The sequence below is a fragment of the Arxiozyma heterogenica genome (assembly GCF_036370985.1).
Source record: "Arxiozyma heterogenica strain weizmannii chromosome Unknown scaffold_18, whole genome shotgun sequence".
Lineage (NCBI taxonomy): Eukaryota > Fungi > Ascomycota > Saccharomycetes > Saccharomycetales > Saccharomycetaceae > Arxiozyma > Arxiozyma heterogenica.
The window spans coordinates 922,094-946,889 of NW_027042671.1; the positions used below are offsets into that span (position 1 = coordinate 922,094).

The window sequence follows — 24,796 nt, forward strand, 5'->3', positions numbered from 1 at the left end:
CTAGTGCAACTTCAAGATTACGACAGTTTCGATTTCCTTTCCTCCTCGTTGTAAAAAAAAAAAAAGAGACCGGTTCCAACGATAAGAATCACGTGCGATACACGTGACCTATCCACCCATCCACCCACAACATCCACTCCGAAATTGCAGTCCATCCAGGGAAGGAAGAAAAAAAAGAAATAGCTTCACGGGCATCCTGTGATTAGAAGAAACCCGTTAAGAAAAAGAAAGAGAGAAAAAGAGAAAAAGAGAAAACAGAAGAAGGCACCGATAGACAGACACCACTCCACCCAGACCTCCGCAGATCAGCATCCTCTTAATTTCAACGTGAGAGGGTTTTTTTTAAGAAGCGAGCCAGAAATAAAAAAAAACAAAACAAAACAAAAAAATGTCGGCTGGTGGTTTAAAGGCATTTTTTTTTCTTTTGTGTCTTCATCCAAGCATTGCTTTTTTTTCTTTTTTCGCTTTTGTTTTTCTCTTGTTTTTCTTTTCCTTTTTCGACGCAGCATTGCTATTTCTTTCTAAAATAGTATTACCATCACTTATTACCCATTACTAGTACTATTACTATTGCTTATTGGCATTGCTTGTTACTTGTTACTATTATTATCATCACCATCACCATCACCGTTTAGACAACATTTTTATATCAACAATCAAATACAAAATATACAAAAATTTACAATGACATTCACCACCATAACGTAAAACAAACACGATATGCACAAAACACAAAACACAAGAAAACAAAGCACTCTCTTTCTCTCCCCCCCCTCTTCTCTATTTCCTCTTTCCTCCTTCCTCTTTCTGTCTCTTCAATATATACCTGTATGCACATGAAATAATACACACACACACACACACACGAACAAACAGACCACCTGTTACGTGCAAATATGTACACATGTACATACACCTATTTATATATATATATATACATATATATAAAGTGATGATGATGACTTGTTTCTTGCACACGTTGCCTACCACTTCCCATCCTTCCATCACTTCTTGCTTTCCTTTCATACAATTTCTCTTCCTTCACAAACATATTCCTTTTCTCCTTTGTGTCGCTTCCGTGTTTTCTCTTACTTATATATTACACTTTTCCGTTATTCTTTCTCTTTTACTTCACTTACCTTCACTTTCTATCTTCCTCTTCGTTTCTTATCCTCTCTTTACAAAAAGAATCGTGCAAACACAAATCACCTTACTTTATCATAATGGAATCCAGATTACAAAGATTAACCAACTTACAAGTCACTGCTGGTAACGAATTGAGAAGAACCTCTATCATCGGTACCATTGGTCCAAAGACCAACTCCCCAGAAGTTCTTGTCAACTTAAGAAAGGCTGGTTTAAACATCGTCAGAATGAACTTCTCCCACGGTTCCTACGAATACCATCAATCCGTCATCGACAACGCCAGAAAGTCTGAAGAATTATACCCAGGTAGACCATTAGCTATTGCTTTAGACACCAAGGGTCCAGAAATCAGAACTGGTACCACCACCAACGAAGTCGACTACCCAATCCCACCAAACCACGAAATGATCTTCACCACCGACGAAAAATACGCCAAGGCCTGTGATGACAAGATCATGTACTTAGACTACAAAAACATCACCAAGGTCATCTCCAAGGGTAGAATCATCTACGTTGATGACGGTGTCTTATCCTTCGAAGTCTTGGAAGTTGTCGACGACAAGACCTTGAAGGTCAAGTCTTTGAATGCCGGTAAGATCTGCTCTCACAAGGGTGTTAACTTACCAGGTACCGATGTCGACTTACCAGCTCTTTCCGAAAAGGACAAGGCTGACTTGAAGTTCGGTGTCAAGAACGGTGTCCACATGATCTTCGCTTCCTTCATCAGAACTGCCCAAGACGTCTTAACCATCAGAGAAGTCCTTGGTGAAGAAGGTAAGGACATCAAGATCATCGTCAAGATCGAAAACCAACAAGGTGTCAACAACTTCGACGAAATCTTAAAGGTCACTGACGGTGTTATGGTTGCTAGAGGTGATTTAGGTATCGAAATCCCAGCCCCAGAAGTCTTAGCTGTCCAAAAGAAGTTGATCGCTAAGTCTAACTTGGCCGGTAAGCCAGTTATCTGTGCCACTCAAATGTTGGAATCCATGACTTACAACCCAAGACCAACCAGAGCCGAAGTCTCCGATGTCGGTAACGCTATCTTAGATGGTGCTGACTGTGTCATGTTATCTGGTGAAACTGCTAAGGGTAACTACCCAATTAACGCTGTCACTACCATGGCCGCCACTGCTGTTATTGCTGAACAAGCCATTGCTTACTTACCAAACTACGATGACATGAGAAACACCACTCCAAAGCCAACCTCCACCACCGAAACCGTTGCTGCTTCTGCTGTCGCCGCTGTCTTCGAACAAAACGCCAAGGCTATTATCGTTTTATCTACCTCTGGTACCACCGCCAGATTATTATCCAAGTACAGACCAAACTGTCCAATTGTCTTGGTTACCAGAAACCCAAGAACCGCCAGATTCTCTCACTTATACAGAGGTGTCTTCCCATTCGTCTACGAAAAGGATGCTGTTGCTGACTGGACTCAAGACGTCGATGCCAGAATTGCCTTCGGTATTGAAAAAGCTAAGGAATTCGGTATCTTAAAGACTGGTGACAACTACGTCTCTGTCCAAGGTTTCAAGCCAGGTGTCGGTCACTCCAACACTTTACAAGTCGACACTGTCGCTTAAATATAAATAAAAAAATTAAAATAAATTGATTTTTCTTTTAAGAAGAAAGAAGAGAGAGGATGGAAGGAAAAAAATAGATGGAATAATTATATGATAATTATTAAACAGAGATAAACTCTTTTTTAAAATATATATATATATATATTCATTTCATCTATTTTTCCTTCTTTTTTTTCTTTCTTTTTTATTTCTAATTTTTTTTTATTTTTATTTAAAGTTATTTAATTATTATATACCGTTATGATAAAGTTTATGTTTTATTTATAAAGTACTATTTTTTTACTTTTTCTTTTATTTTGACATTTTATAATATAACTGTAAAAGACGTCTGATGAATCTAACTATCTTGAATTCTTCACGGGTGATCTCTTCTATCCTTGTAAATGTCTCAATGTGTCTTTATTCCATGTCTTTATTTATTATGAAAAAAAGTAATCAAGAAAAGAAATGTATATATGTTAGTTGCTTATAGATTTTTACAGTTTGACCTTTCTGCTTCACAAACACTGTATAAAAAACACCACTTTTCAATAAATAAATAACAGACTTTTACTACAAGTAAATCATTTTAACTCCTAAACCTGAAAGAGAACAAAGAATCTGGAAGCAAGGAAGATGAAAAATAAAAGTCATATAGGACTTAGTTATGCATATCGTTACACACGACCACAACATGCAAGAGACGCTGTTGTTGCAGACAATCGTTGTATTATTTTTTTAAGGAAATAACAATAATAACACAATAAATTCCTTGGTTGTTGAGATTGTTTTTTCTTAACAATTTTGATCTTGTATTGTCTATAGCTGCAATATTATATAATCTCGCATTTGATGAACAATACACTTTTGCAGGATTTCTCGAAAATCCTCATCAAAACGAAAAAATATATATGCACTTCTTGTTTTTGTTTTTTTTGTTATTGGGTGAATTCAATAAAAAAAAGAAAATAAGAAAGGACATATACATATAAATATATATATACATACATACACACATACATTTATAATTAGAATCATGTTAAAAGTTAGTTTGTTCAGTTCAATTTTTTTTATATATAGACCTTTTATTTCTCACTTAATTGGTTGTCGAAGCACTTGATATATTACATCAGTAAATAAGTACTAACAATTGTGATGTGATTAGTTCATATAAGTTCATAGTCTTCTTATCCTTCTTTTCAATAACTGGCTTAGCACCCACTATTGTTATTTTTTTTCTTCCCTCCCCCAAAAAAAAATTGTAAATTAAAGAATTTATGAAAGTGTAATTTTAGAAAAGAATATAGATTAGATTATCTGGTCACGAAATAACCAACATCTTCACTAATTAAAAAGTAGGAAAATTGAAAGGAGAACTTAAGTTTTGTAAAAAGAAAAATTAGTATATCTTCCAGCTTATGAAACATAAATATAAAAATACAAAATACATACAAATATGCACACACGTAAATGTATGAATATCAAATAATGCAAAAATAACAAAACAATATCCAATACTGATATGTAATAAAATTTATTTCTTTAAGATGGTTACAACATCTTCATCTTCTAAGACATGGTTCAAACCAACATACTGTGGTTGATGTTTAACACTAGTACCATAGACTAACGCATTTCTAAAATCATCCACTAAGGACTTATGAATGGAATTACAAAAATCACGGACTGTGCAACGATCAGATCTTAAAACTACCGGATCAGTGAAATCTGGAACTCTGCCCTTTGGTTTGGTGTAAACTCTCACAAGGTTCAACTTCTCCCACATAACTTGTAACAATTCGTCAAGATTCCATTCCTTCCCACTTGATATTGGAACAGCGTTTGGAATTCTATATAATAAATCTAATTCTTCTAAGGACAGGGAATCAATCTTATTTAACACATAAATGGCTGGAATATAACGTCTTGTTGGTGCTTCTAGGACATCAATCAAATCATCCACCGTGGCATCACATCTAATTGCAATCTCAGCACTATTAATTCTATATTCATTCATCACAGCACGAATTTCATCTGCATCCAAGTGAGTCAACGGTACCGTATTAGTAATAGATATACCACCTTTCTCTTTTTTCTTGACGATAATATCTGGTGGTTGCTTGTTTAATCTTATCCCCACACCTTCCAATTCCTTCTCTATGATCTGTTTATGATGCAATGGTTTATTGACATCCAAAACAATAAACAATAGATTACATGTTCTGGCTACAGCAATGACTTGTTTACCACGACCACGACCATCTTTAGCACCATCAATAATACCAGGCAAATCCAACATTTGGATCTTAGCACCCTTATAACGGATCACACCTGGAACTGTCACTAAAGTAGTGAACTCATATTCAGCCGCTTCTGATTCAGTACCAGTCAACTTGGATAACAGTGTGGACTTACCAACAGATGGGAACCCAACAAACCCAACTGAGGCAACACCAGTCCTAGCCACATCGAAACCAACACCACCACCACCACCGCTACCTGCAGAAGCATTTGTCAACAATTCTCTTCTTAGTTTGGCTAATTTGGCCTTTAGTTGACCCAAATGGAATGAGGTGGCTTTATTCTTTTGCGTACGAGCCATCTCATCCTCAATAGCTTTAATTTTTTCCACTGTAGTCGACATAATAGATCTCTATAAATAGGGACTTGATGTATATTTGTATTTATTTGTATAAAAATGTGCAAATACCCAACACTTCTTCCTTAATCGTTTCTATATGAATATTTCTAACTTTAGTAATATGCAGATAACATTACCTTGTTTAATTGTAACAGTAGATCTTTAAGCTCATCGCAATCCTTTTCATCTAAATTATTTCTAAATTCATTATAATTGTTAACGCTTGATTGAAAAATTTTATATGTCTTTCCGTACAGAGTGATGCAATTGTCTGCTAGTGCCAAATCTTTTTTTTTTCTTTTTTTATTTTTTTTAAATATTTAGCTACGTATTTGCAGAAAATCGATAGTAATTGTAATAATAGTATACTGGTCAGTCCAATCAATAGCTCTCACATTTCTGGAATCACGATTCATCAAGTTCCTAGACATACACGTTTATCTTTTGCACCAATTAATACAACCAGCGGGTGAACATTTTACTGATAATAGTAATATTAGTAGTATACAAATATATAACAACAATCACACTGTTATATATACATATATATATCTATATATATTATAGGTCATATTTATTCATATAGTAACGGAATATGTTATAATACAAAATCAATAATTTAAAATGAATAGTTCAATTCCATATTTATATCTTTATTTAAGCTGGTACTTGAGCTAAGATATCAAATGCACCAGTACCCACATTGTTCAACTTACCAAGAACAATTCTTGCAGATGGTGATTTCAATTCTTCACATTCATTGTCTAATACTGCCTTCGTCAAGAATTGACATGTAGTTTCATAGGACATCTTCATTAAAGAAGAAGTAGAGGTTTCCATACCTTGTCTGTTAAAGGCAAGATATGTACCTTGTCTTGTCATCATATCAGCAATCAAATCTAAATGACGGAAGGAAACAGAAATAGCATAACGAGAGAAAACGTTGTTAATTTCATTAACAATGGTATTTCTGGCTGCCTCTACACCATAAACTCTCAATACTGAAGCAACATCGTTGGAAGTAATCTTGTCAACATTAATGAAGTCTTCTTGGTCCCACATGGCTTGAAAATTAACACCCTCAGTTACTAAAACACGTCTGCCATTTTCAGCTTGCGGATGGACACAACGGTCAATGTGTGAGACTTGTCTAATAATGGATTTCTTACAGATATCTTCTACAATATTAACCATTAATAACTTTTCAGTGTCTGCAGATAGTTCAATTCTAAATTCACACCATTTACCTTCAGCATCATCAAAATTATATCTAGTAACAAATCTGTGGCTTGCAATGATAGCAGATTGACGGTCACGTTGTAACTTAGTCATGTGCTTGTTAGCTTCTTCAATATGTCTCTTCAAATCTTCTTCCATATCAATATCACCATCTTCATCCACTTCATTCTTGCTTTCATCATCAGAAGAATCCTTATCAGAATCGAAATCTTCTTCGTCAGAGGATTTCTCAGCCTGTCTCATGGTTTCAATTTCATCTTCATCTGGTTCTTCATATGAAACAGCCTCCTTTGTCTTCTTATGATATTCTTCTTCATCACCATCTTCATCCAGCTTTTTACTTGACACTTCTGAAACCTTGTCTAACGATGGAACAGCAGTAGCAATATCAGGTCCACCTAATTTCTTTTGCTTTCTAATTTCCTTCAAAATAGCAGCTTCCAATAAGGTCAAGAAACTCTTAGAGATGGCCTCTTGTAATTCTTCCTTTGAAACGTCATATTCCTCAAGGTATTCTTCAGCATCAAAGAATTTCATATTAATGGCGTAAGCACGAGCTGCAGCTTGTGACGTAGAAGAAACAGATGTTTCAGTGACAGTAACCTTATCTATCATTTCAGATAGCAAAACTTTAGAGATAGATTTACTAAACAATTCAGCTTGTTCATCACTAACATCATCTAAAATTGGTAACGTCATTTGAGGTGTCTTAATAGCAGCGGATGCGGTCATAATGATTTCTCTCATACGTGGAATACCCAAAGTAACATTAGCTGCACCGTGACCAGCAAAATGGAAAGTGTTCAATGTCATTTGTGTCGATGGTTCACCAACAGATTGAGAAGCAATAATACCTACAGCCTCACCTGGGTTAATTAATGAACGCATATATTTCAATTGCATCAATGCTCTGAATTTTTTTTCATTGATATTATCATAGGACTTAAATAATTTAGAATTGTTATCCAAGAAACTTTCTAATTTGTCTTGGAATTTCTCGGACACCGAACCCAAATATTTTGCTGGATTATATTTGGATAACACTGGATCATATTTAAGAACTTGTTGGTAATGTGGTTCCTTACTATGCTTTCTTCTATATTTCAAACTCTTCTTAGAGTACTTCAATGCAGTCTCAACATCCAAATGCTCAATTAAGGCAGATGGGTTATATTTCTTTAATAAAGCCTCGTAATTTTCCAAACAGAAGTCAAACTTAGTCATGTGGGATTCTTTTGTGACATCAATAGCATCACCACCATACAAGAATTGAATTAAAGTACCATCTGCGTCTCTTACAGTATTATCGTATGAGATATGGACACCTTCCAACTGCTTGGTCAAACAACGTTGTAAATAACCTGATCGAGATGTCTTCACAGCAGTGTCAATTAAACCTTCACGACCAGCCATACAGTGGAAGTAATACTCTTGTGGTTTAATACCAGAATAGAAACGACCTTTGATGTAACCACCTGCCATAGCATCAGTTTCATATGGTTTGAAAGATGGTAAAGTTTTACCACTTACCATAACAGGAACTCTTCTACCTTCTAAAGCTTGTTGACCTAACAAACACATGATTTGAGAAACGTTAACATTGGAACCTTTAGCACCAGATAAAGCCATAGCTTGCATAGAATTGTATGGAAACTTCTTCATAGTACCAGCAGGAACACAAGTGGAAACGACCTTAGATGTGATAGCGTTGACCTTAGAAGAAGTAATTGCATCAAGAATACCTGATTTATTGTTGTCACGTAAAATTTCTTCTAAACGCTTCAATAATTCAGCATCATCAGCTGGGGTATCTTTATCTAAGTTAGTAACTTCTGCAGCTGCTTCACGACCAGTATCAACTGACGATTTCAAAATATCAGATCTCCATCTATTACCTTCAGCTGTTAAACGTAAATCATCCATACCACAAGTAAATGCTGTATTCATAATGTAGTTAGTAAAAAGTCTACCTAAAACTGACAAGGTCTTAGCAGCAACCTCAGGGCCATAAATCTCATGCATTGAATGAACAATACCGTATTTAGAGGCACCATATTGGTTTTTATCTAGGATACCACATAGCAATTCACCATTCTTAAAAATAACTTGGTTTTCATTAGACTTCTTACCCCAGTACTCATTTTTAATCTTATTAGTGGAAGTTAAATTAATACCTGGCATATCAGCAGGAGTAATATTCAATAAAACAGTAGTAATAATTTGCTTACCGGTCCATAATGGCACAGGTTTCATGATAGCAGGTGGCACTGTGAGTAACTTTGGTCTAGTGGAATGACCATCTTCAGGTCTAATACAACTGTAAATATATTGTTGATATTGCTCCCTAGTAAAGAAAGAATCCTTATTAGTTAACCAAACACCAGCAGAAATATGATCTTGAATCAAACCTCTAACAGGAGAACCAGAAGTTGGAGTCAAATATTGAGAATCGGTGTTTGCCAAGTTGAAAGCTTCAGCTCTTGCATTTTCATTTTGTGGGAAATGCATATTCATTTCGTCACCGTCAAAATCTGCATTATAAGCACCAGTATTTGCATAATGTAAACGCAAGGTCTTTTCACCAGGTAGGACTCTAACTTTATGACCCATCATCGATGCTTTGTGTAAAGTTGGTTGACGGTTCATGATCACAATATCTCTATTCTTGATATGACGGTAAACTTTCTTGTTTAATGTATGAGTGACGCCATCATGAGAGGATGGAGTCATTAACTGATTAGCAACAGCTTTACGTTGTTCCAAAGACATACCAACCAAAGATAATAAAGAACCATCTTCATTTTGGACTTGGATAGCACCTGGCCACTTATCTGGACCATTAATGACAGCTTGACGCAATTCAGCAATGTTATAGGAAGTAACAGGTTCTGGGTATGTTAATTTTGTGGCAAAAACAGGTGGGACACCAATTTCGTTTGTCTCAATATTAGGATCTGGTGAAATAACTGAACGAGCAGCATAATTGACACGTTTACCCATCATATGTTTTCTAAACAAACCTTCCTTCTTTTCCAAAGCTTGCTTAACACCAGGAATAGGGACTTTGGCATTATTACTTTGAGCTTTAGAAGAATCAATGAATGCGTTAACATCATTTTGTATAGTAACAAAAGCATTCATCAATCTTGCAAAGATAATTCTTCTGTCTTCAACGGAAACCTTATCCTTTTGTAATTTTGACATTTCTTCGTTCAAATCTCTAATCAATAAAGAAGTAGTTAAAACTTTAGATAATAATTGATTTTGACTATTTTCGTGGACTTCATCTCCTAATTTAGATGGTAAACGGAATCTGGTTGGTGGAACAACAAGAACATCCATGAAAAAACTGTTAGCTGTAACATATTTCCTAGATAGATTTGGTCTAGCATGAAAAACATATTGTAATACTTGTTGTTCAGTTCTAAAGACTGCATTTAAAATGTTTCTAACTTCTGTTGATAGAATGTAAGTGGAACCAGTCTTTGGTCTAGTGGAAGGATTTCTACCAATGTTGAAATCAGCAGACTCATCGACTTTTTCACCATCCAATTTCTTAGCTTGTTGTTGTTTCTTGATCATATCTTGACGAATAAAGCCCTTAACCCTGTTATTAGTCAATTGTTTTTCGTTTAAAGCTGTCTCAAAGATTTTAGTAAATCCATCCTTTCTAAATTTTGGTGAATACATACCACAATTATCACACTTTGGTCTGGATAATAATCTTTTATGGAAGTCATGGATCAATTGCTTTCTTTCAGCGTTGACAGTAGCTGTGAAGGTACCTCTTTCAGTAGTTCTACCTTCAGATAAGGCTTTAGCAATACAAAGTTCTACATATTCTTTACGTTTGATCATTAACTTTTTATTATCAGCTTCATTATTTTTATTGTTTGATTCATCATCATTTTCTGCTTCTTCAACCCCATCTCCATCTTGTTTACTTTGTGTGTTACTTAAAGTCACAGCACTCAATTTAATATCATCTAATTTGTAGGCTTCATCGATAAGACCGTATTGTAATAACTTCAACTTCAAAGCATAAGCATTAACAGCTAAAGAATTCAGTCTGAAATGATGACAGTAAAGACATGACGCTCTTAAATAAATGTATAATTGATTAAAAAATAATGGATTATAACATGGTACAGGTAATTCAATGTGACCCAAATGACCTGGACAAAATTTTTCATCTAAACCACAGGTAGAACAAAGATTTCTCAAAAAGGCACCCAAAGAAAGATCATACAACCCACCAGAGATTGGATGACCTAGGTTGTCTAAGACTGTTGGATTAGTGATCTGTTTAACAGAAAGAGATCTAATCTCTTTAGCAGAAAGAACACTAAAGTTTACAGAAGTAATCTCAGATCCAACTGGCTTAGAGATATCCATAATTGATACAACAAAATATGAGTGAAAAAGAAAGAAACCAATTAAACAAATGACAACTTTCTAGTCAGTCAGAAGTTGTGATATAAATATATATATATAAAGAAGTATAGATATATATTATTAAGATTGGAAAGAGATGACCTTCTAGAAGCGGTATCAAGCAAATAAAAAAAATAAAAAAAGTGCTTTAAATGGTTTCTGGTTATAACTGTGGTGCAATGTAGTAAGTAATGAAGAGTTATTTACAAATGATAATTAACATACATAGACACAAATGAGTAAATATAAGATAGACGTGTAAGAATGTAAAATTTAAAAGAATTAATGTTCTTCACTTCTTTAAGATTGAAATATCTCTTCTCTTTTGCTCATCTCAAAAATTTTTCATTTGAGCAAAAAAAAAAATTTTTCCTAAGGTCACGTGTTTAACAATAAAACTGAATCTCGAGAACATTTGAGAAATCGACAAAGAGACGCTTTATAACAATATTCTGGAATAATGGAAAGTGAAGCAAGGAACAAACTGTCAATAGCTGGTAGCATTACATGGCTATAGACTCTGTTAAGATCGAAGAAGACTATGAATAAAGTAATTAGTATACATAGTTTAGGGAGGAAAAAATAAAAATTTATTAAAATATAAATAAATAAGTGGCATATCTATAAATAGATAAATAACTGGGTTAAAAGTCATCCCCACGATATCATTAAGTATTTGAATTGCTTTACGCTAATTTAACATCAATTTAAGTCTCTCTATCTTTTTTCTTTAAAAAACAATTTTAGATGAAACTATGTCAGCTCCAACATTACAGACAACTGCATTAATGACTGAACATTTGGGGTACCCTCCAGTGTCTCTTTTAGATGATATTATCAATTGCGTAAACGATATAATGTATAAATGTATCTCTGCAATGGAAAAATATTTATTAAAAAAATCTGTTGTTAATGGACATGATTATAGTGAAGAAATCAGAATTGGTGTAGCTCAGTTAGAGACTTTACTAGAAAATTCAGTTGACAGGAATTTTGATAGGTTGGAATTATATATGCTAAGAAACATTTTGCATGTACCTGAGGAATTAATCTCAAATAATGTATTTAGATTAAACCATCAAAGAAATCTAATTCTTGCCAATGAGTCTCTAAGAAACACGAGTCAATATGTACTACAAGATAAAGTCAAACAGATAGAATATGAATTATTTAAAAATGAACAGTTAACTGATTATCTAACCAAATTAAAAAACTTAAAAATAAAAGTAGGACGATATAAACAATTTGTTCAAAGAATTAGCACTTTTGATTCGCCCGATTTGAAATCTATATACGAATCTCTAAAACCAATCGATAATTCTATCACTCTATTAAGTAAACAGTTGAAACAACTTTATGAATCTTCAGAGGAGATCTGCTCAATTGAAAGAGTCAATTTAATTAGAAGGGAACAAATCAAAAGAACAATTAAAAGTAAAAAATATGAAAATGTACACTATAATCCTTTAAATAATCACATCACTAGCATCACTAATAGTAATAATAATACAATGATAGAGATAAAGGATCCTGATGTCAGTACCTTTGAAAATATTCCATAGAAGACAAAATAGGGAGAGAAAAAAAAGATTTTTTCTGTAAATTAATCTAGATATTTCAAAAAATTTTCATCCTCCAACCATCCAACTTTTTCAAAAGCAGAATAAAGTCTCGATGCTTTATTAACATCAATCCTACATGCCTTTTGTGCATCAGTTCTTCTAAATGGAAGATTATTTTGTAATTTACAAACCTTCTCTAAGAATAATCTTCTCTTGGAATCTAAATATAAATCACAAGGTAACCTTAAAGTCGAAGCCAAATTTAATTCTGCCGGATGCAAATATGATTTCAATGGATCGTTTGAAAGATTTAATGGAGATCCCTTCCACCCCACCTTTAAACATTTATTATTACCTGGTGGTAATGTTTCGATAGATGGTGAATAATCAGGTAATTTTTTCCAAGATATATTAGGAATATATTGTGGTACGTCTTGAATAAGATCCATGGATGCAATACTTGGCCGTGGTGATGGTGTTGATGCCATTTTACCATTCCAAAATGGAGAAACAGACTTCTTGTAAATTGTGGGCTCTTCGGCATTTAGGTAATTTCTATAAGAGTTTTTTAATACATTTTTTCTTAGACCTTCACTCTCCACGCTACTTTCATAATAAATATTTCTTAAATAATGCGAATGCCGGGAGTTGATATTTCTACTATTAATTCTATTATAATATGACTCATTTTCATAAATACTCTGGTTGCTGCTAAACATTCTATATTTTTAAAGAAACGATTTAAGGTTATACCTATAGATTTTGGTTGTCTGGTCTTTTTTCCATATGGGTAGTACCATTATTCCATTATAACGATTTTTTGCATATTGTATAGCATTTTTGATACTTTTTTGGGGTGATACTGGAGGTGATGGAAATTTATGTTTAATCCATTCAGAAGAATCGGTTCCAAAGCATTTTCTCTTTAGTTGATTCTGGTTATTATTATTCGAAGTAACTGAATCTAGATTTGAATCAGATTGTGAAATTAGATGTTGATCTTCTTTTCCCATTGGTAGGGATGTAAATACAAAAGTTGATGAAGATCTTTTCTCCTTCATGATTGGAAGACTCTTTTATCTTTACCCTAATGTTGTCTATATATGTAACTATGAAATCCCCAGAATAACTTATATATTGTTAACATTAGAACTCTTTAACCAATATATATTGTCGTTCAAGTTAACTTAACATATAATAAATAAATATACAATATTACATTTTCAAAAACACCAATAATTTAATAAATCTAATAAATAGTCATTCACTATGATAGTAGCAAGTTCTCTGTTTAGTTTTATTACATCATCTGAAATAATCTCATACAAAATATTTAAGGGAAGCACATAATAACTCTTCGTGCGGCTGTTTGTTGAAAAGTTTGTTAGGGTCAGAGTAGAATATTCAAAGATATTCCTACATTGTTATTAGGGTTTTATCATAAAAATTACTTTTTTACCGAAAAGTTACAAAACAGCTAGGGTTTAGAGATTAAGTTGTCGAGCATTAGATGAACAATCAATAGAATCAATTATTAGTGAAATAATTTATCAATGCTTCAGATACATTTATATTTCTTGCGCGAATAATTGGAACTCTGGATTACATATTAACAAATATTGTATCAGACAAGTTTCTCACTACATTCTTTGCATTTTTATCATATTTTACTCCTGAAAAAAAATATATATATATAACAAAGGATAAAAGCTTTATTTAATTTACTGGATGGTTCGTTTAAAGACTAGATATATTCTATTCGAAGTGATACTTTCACCTCATATTATTAACATTGATGAAAATGAGGACCACATAAATACTGTCCATTTTACAAAACATAATATTCTTTTATCACATCATAGACCATGTCCAAAAGAAATATCAAATAAAACGTTGTTACAAGAGATACGACATTCTCTACAACTCAATTTCGGTGATTATGGATCAGGGAAAGTTGGCTCTCTACTTCAATTCAAATACTTTTCTAATAATACAAGTACTGGCATTATAAGATGTCATAGAGAAGACGTAGATACACTAGTAGCTGCATTGACTCTTATTAATAAAATCGGTGAAATCAATGATGTTATTATTAATCCAGTCAAAGTGAGTGGAACTATAAAGAAAATTGAACAATACTCCATAAGAAGAAGTTCAAAATTGATATCGTTGTTAAACAAATCTAGAAAACAGCAAAAATTAAAAGTCAATTTAATTAATGATTTTACTAAAATAGAGGCAGATATTGAAGAAAATGTTTGATTGTTATTTACCTCATATATATTTAGCATCATAGCATTTAATCTAATTAATATCTTTAGTTATATATTTATTTTTTTCCATACAGATATAGAATACATGTATAACTCATTTGCGTTCTGCTTTTGTAAATTCTACAGGCCCATTACTCATAATACTCTCACCATCATCGGTATTGCCTTCACTCTTGTTATATTTCACACGATAGATGCTATCAATATTCTGTTGTACAAATAATGGGTTATCGTATGCATCTTCTAGCCTACTTTTACCACTTACAATTCCCTTAGTATATAACCTTGAATCATAACTAACTGTATCTTTCTTTTTAGTTGTTTCTTTTTGATACAATTTTATCTTTTCAGAAATATCTCTAGAATTTAATGATTTGCTATTGCTTCTTTGATAATTATGACCTGATACTAACTTATTCTGTCTTGCTTCTTTTGCAATTCTGTTTAACTTCTGTTCTCTTTCCTTCATTACTTTATTTAATTCTCTAATCTTAGCCTTTTTTTTCTCTTGTAATTTCAATCTAGCCTTCCTATCTGCCTGTTCTAACGCATTAGCTAAATCGATAAAACCTTGATTAATCTCCTGTGATTCTCCATGTTTTCCACCTCCACGAGATGAAATTGCATAACCTTTAGGATTCTTCCATTGAGACACAAATGAAGGGATTCTCCATTCATTTTTCATTTTTTTACTTATCTCTTGACCACTGGTATTTGAAGACACATACAATTGTGGTTGAATAGATTCTTCTTCATTAGATGGAACATAGACTTTCTTTGCTGTTTTAATCATCTTTGGTTGTAATGGATCCTGAACCTTAGTGACAACACGAATTTTACGACCATTACCAGCAGTTATTGTTTCATTAGTAGCACTAGAAACCGGTTTTTTGATGTTCTTAGATAACAGGTTTTGGAAATGTTCATACGTACGTTTATATGTTTTATCTATTTCTTCAGCAGATGGGTAAGGTATCTCCAAGTTAAAATTCTCATATCGAAGTGGAATAAAATCCTGCAACCGTACTCGAGATGCAATATTATTGAACGATATTTCTATACTACTAGGCTCACTATCTTGTGGTTGATTTGATTCATATCTATCATCTGTGAGAGCTCTCACTATATTCTTACCAGCTTCACGAGTATTTTCTATCGGTTTTATTTCGTGCTTTGGATCAGGCAAAAGAGAACTAAAAGTCATCTTCACTTACCTTTCAAATTTTCCTTGAATTTCTAAAATAATAAGTATAACAATAATAATAATGTTTTTCTAACTCGCACTTTTATATTCTGTTTATTAATAAACAATAATCTTCACTGCCTGAACATCTAAGCTGCTAATTCAAGTGCTACCCTTCTATTGACTTTTTTTTATTTAACAATGTAGATCATTTTTACTAAACTAACTCCTTCTTCATACAAAAAGAAATGATACGAAAATAAATAGAGAACATGTGAAAAGTATTCACCATGAAGTTCGTATCTAAAATAAAATAAAATAAAAGAAGAAAAAACATAACCGTCTATTCAATGTTAATATAATGTATCTGTACATTATCAATTACTATATTTCATTATACATCAATATATATATAATTATAATAAAACGAAAGAATATTAAGAAGACCTGAATTTGTCTTTTAAAGTAAGTCCAAATTTATGAGCGGATGATGTTTTCTTTGGAAGCATGGTTTCATCTAAACTAGTTAATGTTTTTGGTTTCCTCTCTTCCTCAACAGTTTCTCTCAAACTTTTTCTGAATACAATCCCTTCTAAATTATGCTTCTGTTTTAAAGCAGTATTTACTTGTAGTGGTATTGGTGAATAATGCAAAACTGCTGGTTTTTTATACCAACCCTGCTTTGTCGGTCTAGGATTTTCTGATGGCAACATAGGGGGCACGCCGATAAATCTCACCTTCTTGACGATGTTAGATCTCTCACTACCTGTTGGTGTCGTGAAGTTAGCAATAATATTATCGTTTGATGCAGCATTACTTGTAATATCAGAAGCTTCTTCTAATCCAACTGATATCTGTTTTGTTGTAGAATTTGGATTGGCTGATTCCTTGAATTGTAATCTTTCACCACTATGATTATAATAATCCTTTTTCTCCTTTAAAGGAGAAGTTACAATAATTTTCACTTTGGTACTTAATGGAGAAGCTATCCTAGATGAATTGTTATTTACTTCAGTAACAATCTTAGGTGTTGCCTGTTCATCCGAGGACAACTTCAAAGTCATTGAATTATCACTGTTTATACTAGCTGAACGTGATCTATTACCACCAGGCGATTTGGACCTTGATAAATTAAGACTTTGGTTACTTTGTGTTATATGTTTTCTTAAATCACCGTCCATTAACTTTTTCATTGTATCCTGAACTAATCGCTGATTCAATGCATCATTAGCTTCTAAAGAATTTGAACGTTTAGTATTAGAGACTGACATACCAAAATTTTTTGTAGTAGTAGTATGTTTGACTGTTTGTAAAGATGAAGAACGGGGTCTACCTTTTACTGATGATGACCTTCTTGGTATACTCTTACTTTGCTCTTTAGAAGGTTGAGCTACCATTGTTGACGATCCCATCTTTTCATTTGAAGTTGTAGACTGTACGTGTTTTTTCGTGGGTATAACAACTCTATCAATAATTGATGACCTTCTGGACACTAATGGAGAATTAGTACTTGAATTTCTAGGATATGAGGAGCTCTTAGACAAAGGTGACATTCCTAAGGAAAAATTCGTGGAGTTATTATCTACATATTGCCTTTTATTATTATTCTTTGGTGACAACGAGGAAAGAGAAGATAAAAGTACTGTACCATTGTTGGATACATAGTTTTTGGACGTTAATACAGATTGATGTGCTTTAGTATTCAATATTTGAACATCCTCTGATTGTAGTTTATATTGTAAAAGTGAAGACGTTCTTGATGATGTCTTTGAAGAATGACTAGATGATGTTGTGGATGGTGGAGAAAAATTATTTAGAGTATTTTCATTATCTAATAATTTCTGTTGCTTTCCTGTAGTTTTCTCCAAATAAGATAGTTTATCAACTGATCTTCTTTCCAACAACATCCTGTTTAATTGATCATCTTCATAATCTTTAAACTCCTCTAAAGTTTCAATATTCTCTTGGATGTATTTCCAAACAGATGCCCATTTAGTCACCCAACTTAAATCAGACTTCATTAATTGGATATGTTTTATAGTAAATTTTTTATGAAGAACAGCTACAGCATTTATACCAACTTCATCATTAGCAATGTAATTTATGTTATTTTCAGTAAATGAGTCCAAGTCATCTCTAAAATTACAAAAATCTTGATTAGTATACTCAGTTGATATTTTGTCAATTTTATCTAAAATCTGTTCATATTGATAGACATTTTTACTTATTAATTTTGTTTTGCAATTATGGAAATAATTTTTATTTGGTAGATATATAGAGATCACTAGACTAATAAGCATAGATAATAGATCAAAAGATTTGTAAAGCAATGCATATATTCTGTGTAAAGTGTACTCGGAGAAGGGTAAAGTATCAAAGGAGGAGGATTTGTTAGAATATTGATTGATTTTATTATAATAATCTTTGATTGCAGGAATCACCTTTTTATTGAAATATTTCACAAACTTATCGACAACTTGATATTGTAATTTTAAAAATGATGATAAATTTGTATCTTTTGATCTATCTTTTATTAGTACAGCAAAATCTAATGATAATGGTACCTCTCTAGGCCGTATTAAATCTTCCACATAATCAATTATGAATTTTGAATTTATTTCTGTCAGTTCATAAGGTCGATTAGAATTACTGGTTTTTTCTAATTGAATCTGTCTTAACTTCTTGTTATATAATGAAAGTGTCTGCGATGTTAATTTCTTCAAATAATTCAATAATTTCCACTGTAAATTTTGATCATAAATATGCAAACGATGGCTTTCAAATGAGTCTTCTTTTACTATTGCAAAGTTAAAGGTACTTGAAATAAACGTTGTTGTTATTGGAAGATTCACATCTTGAGATTTATAAAATTTAAATTGGCATAATGCTATATAATGTTTTCTGATCAATGGATGAATATTAAAAACATGACCCTCACATAGCTTAAGAATATAATTTAATAGTGGTATGATTATATTATTGCTTGTTGATTTGGATTCTTGATTATTACCTGTTAACAGTTTTGGATTCTGTAAATTTTTCTCTAAAACTCCAATTATCCTATTTACCTCCTGCAATCTATATAAACCATCTTTATACTGAATTAATTTAATATCATAGGCAGTTAATGGTGCTAAAAAATTCGTCTTTGCTACAGCAACCATTAGAAAAATACCCCTCAGATGAAGTGTAAATATTTATAATCTTTTAAACAAAAAAGGAAGAAAAAAACTGGATATTGGGGAATAACACTATATTGTTGATATAATAGTATAATTTTAATACAATTATTCTTGAAAGTGAAACTTTTTTAGTAAGATTTTATTCAACAATTCGCTTTTCCAAGTTAGCAATAGTTAAAATCCTCCCCGATTATTATTAATATTAAACTATAATTTAATGACTATAACTATTGAAGAATCAAACGTCGTTAAGAAGACCAACACGGGACTCCAATACGGATATAAACCCGTTATGATCCACCTCTTTCTCTCCGTCTCTTTATCTTCGATATTGAAAATTCGATCAACTCAAAAGGTATGAAAGATGATTTAAAAAACCCTAATCGTTTGTTACATACTATTTTCCAAATTAACACTATAAAGAGGGTTAGGGTTTGTCTAAGGAACAAGATATATGGAATGGAATGGAATAATTGTTGGCAATTGACAAAGACAAAGGCCTTGTATCTATATAAACAATAATGTAATCCATAAGATAACGACTACAGCTCTATTATATGTTAGTTAAGTTAGAAAAAACTAATACACAAAAAAAAAAAAAAATATGCCGGCTTCATAATGTTTATAAAGTTAAAATATTTCTATAGAGCTCTTGGAATACGTATCAGCTGGTCATTACACGAACAATTTGATTTATACTAGCAAGCTTATATTTAGGGTGATTCACAACATTTGGATCCCGTAAATCAGCTTCATTGATAACACGAATTTCTGTTTTTAGGTTCAAAGATTTATCAAGAACTGGATTAGGAAAATCATTTAATTCCATCTTTAGTGTTAATGAACCAGCTTTTGATTTGTCCTTGTTTATCACATTAGCTAAATGATCAAGAATATCAGATGGTATTTTAGAATCCCCTTTAGCTGGCTTATATTTTTTTAAAATTGTTTGCAATTGGACTGGGTTTAAAAGATAACAAAAATCTTTAGCAACTTCCAAGTCCGATAAATTGTTCATTCTCAATTGTAGCAATGTACACAACTGTCTCAAATGAACTAAATCTTTTCTTGGATCTATCTTAATGTTATGTTTTAAGAACCAATCATCTAATGATTTTAAATTATTATGGATTTTATGACCCAACTTCCAATCCATATTATAGAATTTAACACAAAGATCGTTAACACATAGTGAATTGGTAAAATTTAAAATATTAATGATAATTCCATGTACAATATGGTTTTCTAACTTATACATTTTTGAGAACTTAATTAATTCGTAGAAAAATACCAACAAATGTGTTAATTTCTTCTCATTGATTCCTTCTTCATTAAATCGTGATGGGGACCCAATTAAAATATTTGATAAATTGAGATCATATCTAATATATGACATCAATTTTTTCAACCAAGTATTATAAGCAGTAATTAATGCATTGCCTATCAATTCATGCCAGTAAGAATGTGTTTCGTCTCTGTCAATAAAAGATTTAATATATGAGTAAATTTCAAACAAGTTACTAAACCAGAATAAACCATCCCCAACTAAATTTTTATCGTCAGATAGGTTTGACATATTTTGTAATATACTATTTATGGAACTTTCAAGGAAGTTTATTAAATTGTTAAAAAGTTTGTTATCAATATACTTTTGAGAAACAAAATTTATAAGTAGTGCTGGATATAAGATAGAAATATTATTATCAAATTCATTAACAATTCTTGGGATTGTGTACGATTTTAAAAATTCATCATGTACCTCATTAAATATATCCTTTTCCACTGTAAGTATGTTTTTGATATTTGGGTTGTTGACTTGTTGTGATAAGAACATCGTGCTATCTTCAGAAATATTTTCTAAATCTACATTTAACTTTGATTCAGGAGATGCACTATGATTAATTGTTGCAAATTTTGACGTATCATTTAATAAAACAATATCTTTTAATTCTGAATCTAATAAATGTAACCTTTCGTGTAATATATTAGTTTTATTATCAGCTTTGTGTGTTTCCTTATTGTTAAAATATTTTAATTGAGATTTAACAGTATTTTGCCATTGAATATATTGCTTACGTAAGGTTTTTATATCAGAATAATTTTTCTGTAAAAGATTTATTACATTATTAATCTCCAATTTCATATCATTATACTTTGTATCATTGTTTAATATAGAAAGTATATCTTCAGAGTTTTCCAACTGCTTTATAGTATCATAATTTGTTTTATTTTCATTAATTTTATCTTTGAGTTCTTTTATGAAATCAAGAAACTCTACAATTAATTTAGCTTCTTCAGAATTAGAAAACATCATAGATTCTTTCAATTTTTGATATTCGATTTGTGCTGCTCTTTTTCTCATATGTGACTGAATCATAATAGATGATTTCTTCATCTTTGTGTATTTTGATCTTTGATAATATGCCTTTATTCTACTTTGAATCAGCACTAGAGCTACCTTTCTTTGTTCTTGCCTAATATACTCTTGTATTAATATCTTTTTCAAATATGCTTGAAGTAAAATATTCGATCTGACAATATCGGCATAGTATGTTTGGACAGTTTTTGCTCTAATGACAGATTGAATCATAGTTGCAAATCTTATTTGTAATTCATGATTAATTTTTTTCCGAAGGAGATTGTTGTGCAAACGTAGTTGAATATTTCTAATGGACTCTATAATGGCTAAATATTGTTTTCTATAGTATCTGCCTCTAATCTTCTTTTGGATTTTTGTTATAATTTTAGTAAATACAGTAGATCTCAATTTTTCTAATTGAGCTAGCATGCCGGCTCTAAAAAATATTTTGGTTCTACCTATTTGGTATTTCTCTTTATCATCAATAGTGACATCCAGAATATTTTTAACTAATGGGAGAAGATTAGCGGTATCATCATATAGATATTGTTGCCATTCAGAATTTGGTACCAAAAAATAGTACCTTTGAACAAATTCATCAAATGACCATCTAGATGGGAAACCAGCAGATGACATTTTGATTGTTTCAAGAACACCACAAGCACGTAATTGGGATAAAACCATTAAATTCTCAAATTTCCATGCTTCTTTATTTGGATTCGGTTTGATGCAACGAATATAATGAACATTAGTTGCATTTATCGTATTCATTAAATCTGTTAATGAACCTTTGAATAATGAACCTAAGGTTGGCTTTTTTTGCACCATTCTTCTTGAACCAGGGAAAGTTGTATGTTCTTTTTTCTTTTCCTCTATATTCATTGAAGTTTTTTCTAAATTATCTAATAGAGAAACCAACATTTTGTTTGATGATGATTTAAGAATTTCTAAATGGGTATCTGGTACAGTATCTCTATTTTTCTCAATAAAACCTTCTACATCATAAGCCACATCATGTGCATAGTGACTAACAACAAATTTTGTTTGGCCAAATCTTGGTTTAGAGAAGACTTTGTTTGTTGGCTCTTTATCGAAAGATTGATATAATTTTTGAGTCCATGATTCATCAGAACCTGAGGGTAATCTACTTTCTTCATCTAAAAGAGATAGAATACCAAGCTTATTTTCAATTAAGTCTATACATGGCTGATTATCATTGAATTCAATAAATGACCATTCTATCTCCTCTTTAATATATTCTTCTTGCTCTAATTTAAAAACATGCTGATTAAATTCCTGTTGCAATTTTTCATTAGCATAATTGATACAAAATTGTTCAAATGAATTTTTTTCAAAATGTTCAAAACCATAGATATCGAGAACACCAATGAAATATTTAACATCATCTGACTTTATCTCCTTATTTAAATTAGCATTAATGGTTTCAATCAACCAATTAAATAATGCTGAATATATGAATTTAGAAACAGAATCTCTAACTACAATAGCTTGATTATAATTTAAATTTGATATGATTTTTTCAGATCTTGTTATTATTTGTTTTTTTGTAATCCATTTAGCAAAATTGAATGAATCAATTCCTAATAATTCACACGCGATCTGTAAATTTTTATCCTCAGAAGATACAGAAGCATCATTTCTTAATTTTTTGATTTCAATATTTCCAAGATGAAGAATACCAGATAATATTTGGAAAATTTGTTCTTGAACTTCAGAATGGATACCCACCATACCCAATGCATTTATTGTAGTATGAAATTCATCCTTATCACTGACATCTGGAATATATGGATCACCACCTTGATTCATATAATAGTAATAGTCTATGGGCTTATCTAAATGTAGTTTAACCTTTTGATCATCTGTTAAACCATTTAACATTTGATAAAATATATGGTAATTTCTTTCCCCCTTAGGTTGAAACACTAATCTAGATCTTTCTAATAAATATGTTTTAATTTGTGCTCCTAAAATTTTGTTATCTTTATTAAAAGAGATGGATAGATATTTACCAAATCTAGAAGAATTATCGTTTCTTGTAGTCTTAGCATTACCAAATGCTTCCATAATTGGATTTGTTGCAAGTATTCTATGTTCAATCTCTGACGTCTTTTGCATATGTGCAGCTTCATCCTGAACTGAAGCATAGTATCTCATAATATATTTTGCAGATACAGTTTTTCCTGCACCAGATTCACCACTAACAATAATAGTCTGATTCTCACCATAGTTCTTCATATGTTTAAAAGCAGAATCTGCAATGGCAAAAATATGTGGTTGCAAATCTTCTTTACGGTTTGTGGAATATTCATGAATTTTTTCAGGACTATACAGCTCATCTACATTAGCAAACGGATTTGTTGCAATAAGAACAATTCCTGAATATGTGTAAATATTTTTATCTGTAAATCTTTTCTTGATTGCATGTAATACAGCAGGTTCATTTAAAAATGTAAGAGAAGTTAAATCATCAGTAGCTTCTAACACAGGTGGATTTCTTAAATGAAGAGCATCATTGAAATCTTCCTTAATTTTATCTAAATTAACTTCGATCTCTTCATCATTTTCCAATCTTAATCTAGCTTCAGTAGATTCAGAATTCAGTTCAATGATCTCTGCGCCAACCCAACCATGTTCTTTGCTGGGATACCAACAGCGGGCGCCAACGTAGAAAGTCATATGGTTGCTTTTCTTAATTGTAATATCTTAGTAGAAAGGCCCACTTGAAAACCTTTTGATTGAGTAGAAAAGAAGCAAGTACTTTCATAAGTAACATTTTTGTGTTTATTCATAGTTGTTTATTAAGTTCAGCTGTCGAGATGTTTCTATATCTTGTTTATAGTTTGTTCCTGTGATTTTACATTGGCATATTGTTTGTCCTCGAAGGAAAAAAAAAGGTGAAAAAGTAAAAAATAAATAATAAAAAAATAAATTTCAGGGTTAAGTTTTTCTTACATAAAACCCTGTTAACATTTATTTAGGGTTGGAAGGCAAAAAAAAAAGCTTTTTTTTTGGAGAAATTACAGAAATTGCTACAGGTAGTGAAAGAAACAAAACGGCAGGGGAAGTTGGAATGTGTGAGGTCTCAAGAACATAACCAGTATCGATGCAAACTCATAAGGTAAGGAAGAGATAAGAATTTGGATTGATAATTTTTAAACAATGTATTGTACAGTGGTTTTTCTTTTGTT

General features: G+C 31.8%; 9 protein-coding genes across 9 annotated transcripts; 3 read left to right on the top strand and 6 right to left on the bottom strand.

Annotated features, from left to right (window-relative positions):
• Window positions 1-1,223: 1,223 nt before the first annotated feature.
• CDC19 (pyruvate kinase CDC19) lies at window positions 1,224-2,732 on the top strand (the record flags this gene model as incomplete). Its single annotated transcript, XM_064858814.1, has 1 exon — window positions 1,224-2,732. The coding sequence occupies one exon, from the start codon at window positions 1,224-1,226 to the stop codon at window positions 2,730-2,732; it is 1,509 nt and encodes a 502-aa protein (XP_064714637.1).
• A 1,513-nt stretch (window positions 2,733-4,245) lies between these two features.
• RBG1 (GTP-binding protein RBG1) lies at window positions 4,246-5,355 on the bottom strand (the record flags this gene model as incomplete). The annotated part of the gene is made up of 1 exon (XM_064858815.1): window positions 4,246-5,355. The coding sequence occupies one exon, from the start codon at window positions 5,353-5,355 to the stop codon at window positions 4,246-4,248; it is 1,110 nt and encodes a 369-aa protein (XP_064714638.1).
• A 654-nt stretch (window positions 5,356-6,009) lies between these two features.
• Window positions 6,010-10,986, bottom strand: RPA190 (DNA-directed RNA polymerase I core subunit RPA190; the record flags this gene model as incomplete). Its single annotated transcript, XM_064858816.1, has 1 exon — window positions 6,010-10,986. The coding sequence occupies one exon, from the start codon at window positions 10,984-10,986 to the stop codon at window positions 6,010-6,012; it is 4,977 nt and encodes a 1,658-aa protein (XP_064714639.1).
• A 794-nt stretch (window positions 10,987-11,780) lies between these two features.
• Window positions 11,781-12,587, top strand: MTW1 (MIND complex subunit MTW1; the record flags this gene model as incomplete). The annotated part of the gene is made up of 1 exon (XM_064858817.1): window positions 11,781-12,587. One exon carries the CDS (start codon window positions 11,781-11,783, stop codon window positions 12,585-12,587), a length of 807 nt encoding a protein of 268 aa, XP_064714640.1.
• A 41-nt stretch (window positions 12,588-12,628) lies between these two features.
• FUN19 (Fun19p) lies at window positions 12,629-13,306 on the bottom strand (the record flags this gene model as incomplete). Its single annotated transcript, XM_064858818.1, has 1 exon — window positions 12,629-13,306. The coding sequence occupies one exon, from the start codon at window positions 13,304-13,306 to the stop codon at window positions 12,629-12,631; it is 678 nt and encodes a 225-aa protein (XP_064714641.1).
• Window positions 13,307-14,315: 1,009 nt separating this feature from the next.
• Window positions 14,316-14,849, top strand: POP5 (RNA-binding protein POP5; the record flags this gene model as incomplete). The annotated part of the gene is made up of 1 exon (XM_064858819.1): window positions 14,316-14,849. One exon carries the CDS (start codon window positions 14,316-14,318, stop codon window positions 14,847-14,849), a length of 534 nt encoding a protein of 177 aa, XP_064714642.1.
• Window positions 14,850-14,954: 105 nt separating this feature from the next.
• On the bottom strand, window positions 14,955-16,064 carry PRP45 (mRNA splicing protein PRP45; the record flags this gene model as incomplete). Its single annotated transcript, XM_064858820.1, has 1 exon — window positions 14,955-16,064. The coding sequence occupies one exon, from the start codon at window positions 16,062-16,064 to the stop codon at window positions 14,955-14,957; it is 1,110 nt and encodes a 369-aa protein (XP_064714643.1).
• Window positions 16,065-16,480: 416 nt separating this feature from the next.
• Window positions 16,481-19,207, bottom strand: GIP4 (protein phosphatase regulator GIP4; the record flags this gene model as incomplete). The annotated part of the gene is made up of 1 exon (XM_064858821.1): window positions 16,481-19,207. The coding sequence occupies one exon, from the start codon at window positions 19,205-19,207 to the stop codon at window positions 16,481-16,483; it is 2,727 nt and encodes a 908-aa protein (XP_064714644.1).
• Window positions 19,208-19,889: 682 nt separating this feature from the next.
• On the bottom strand, window positions 19,890-24,284 carry MYO4 (myosin 4; the record flags this gene model as incomplete). Its single annotated transcript, XM_064858822.1, has 1 exon — window positions 19,890-24,284. The coding sequence occupies one exon, from the start codon at window positions 24,282-24,284 to the stop codon at window positions 19,890-19,892; it is 4,395 nt and encodes a 1,464-aa protein (XP_064714645.1).
• Window positions 24,285-24,796: the final 512 nt, after the last annotated feature.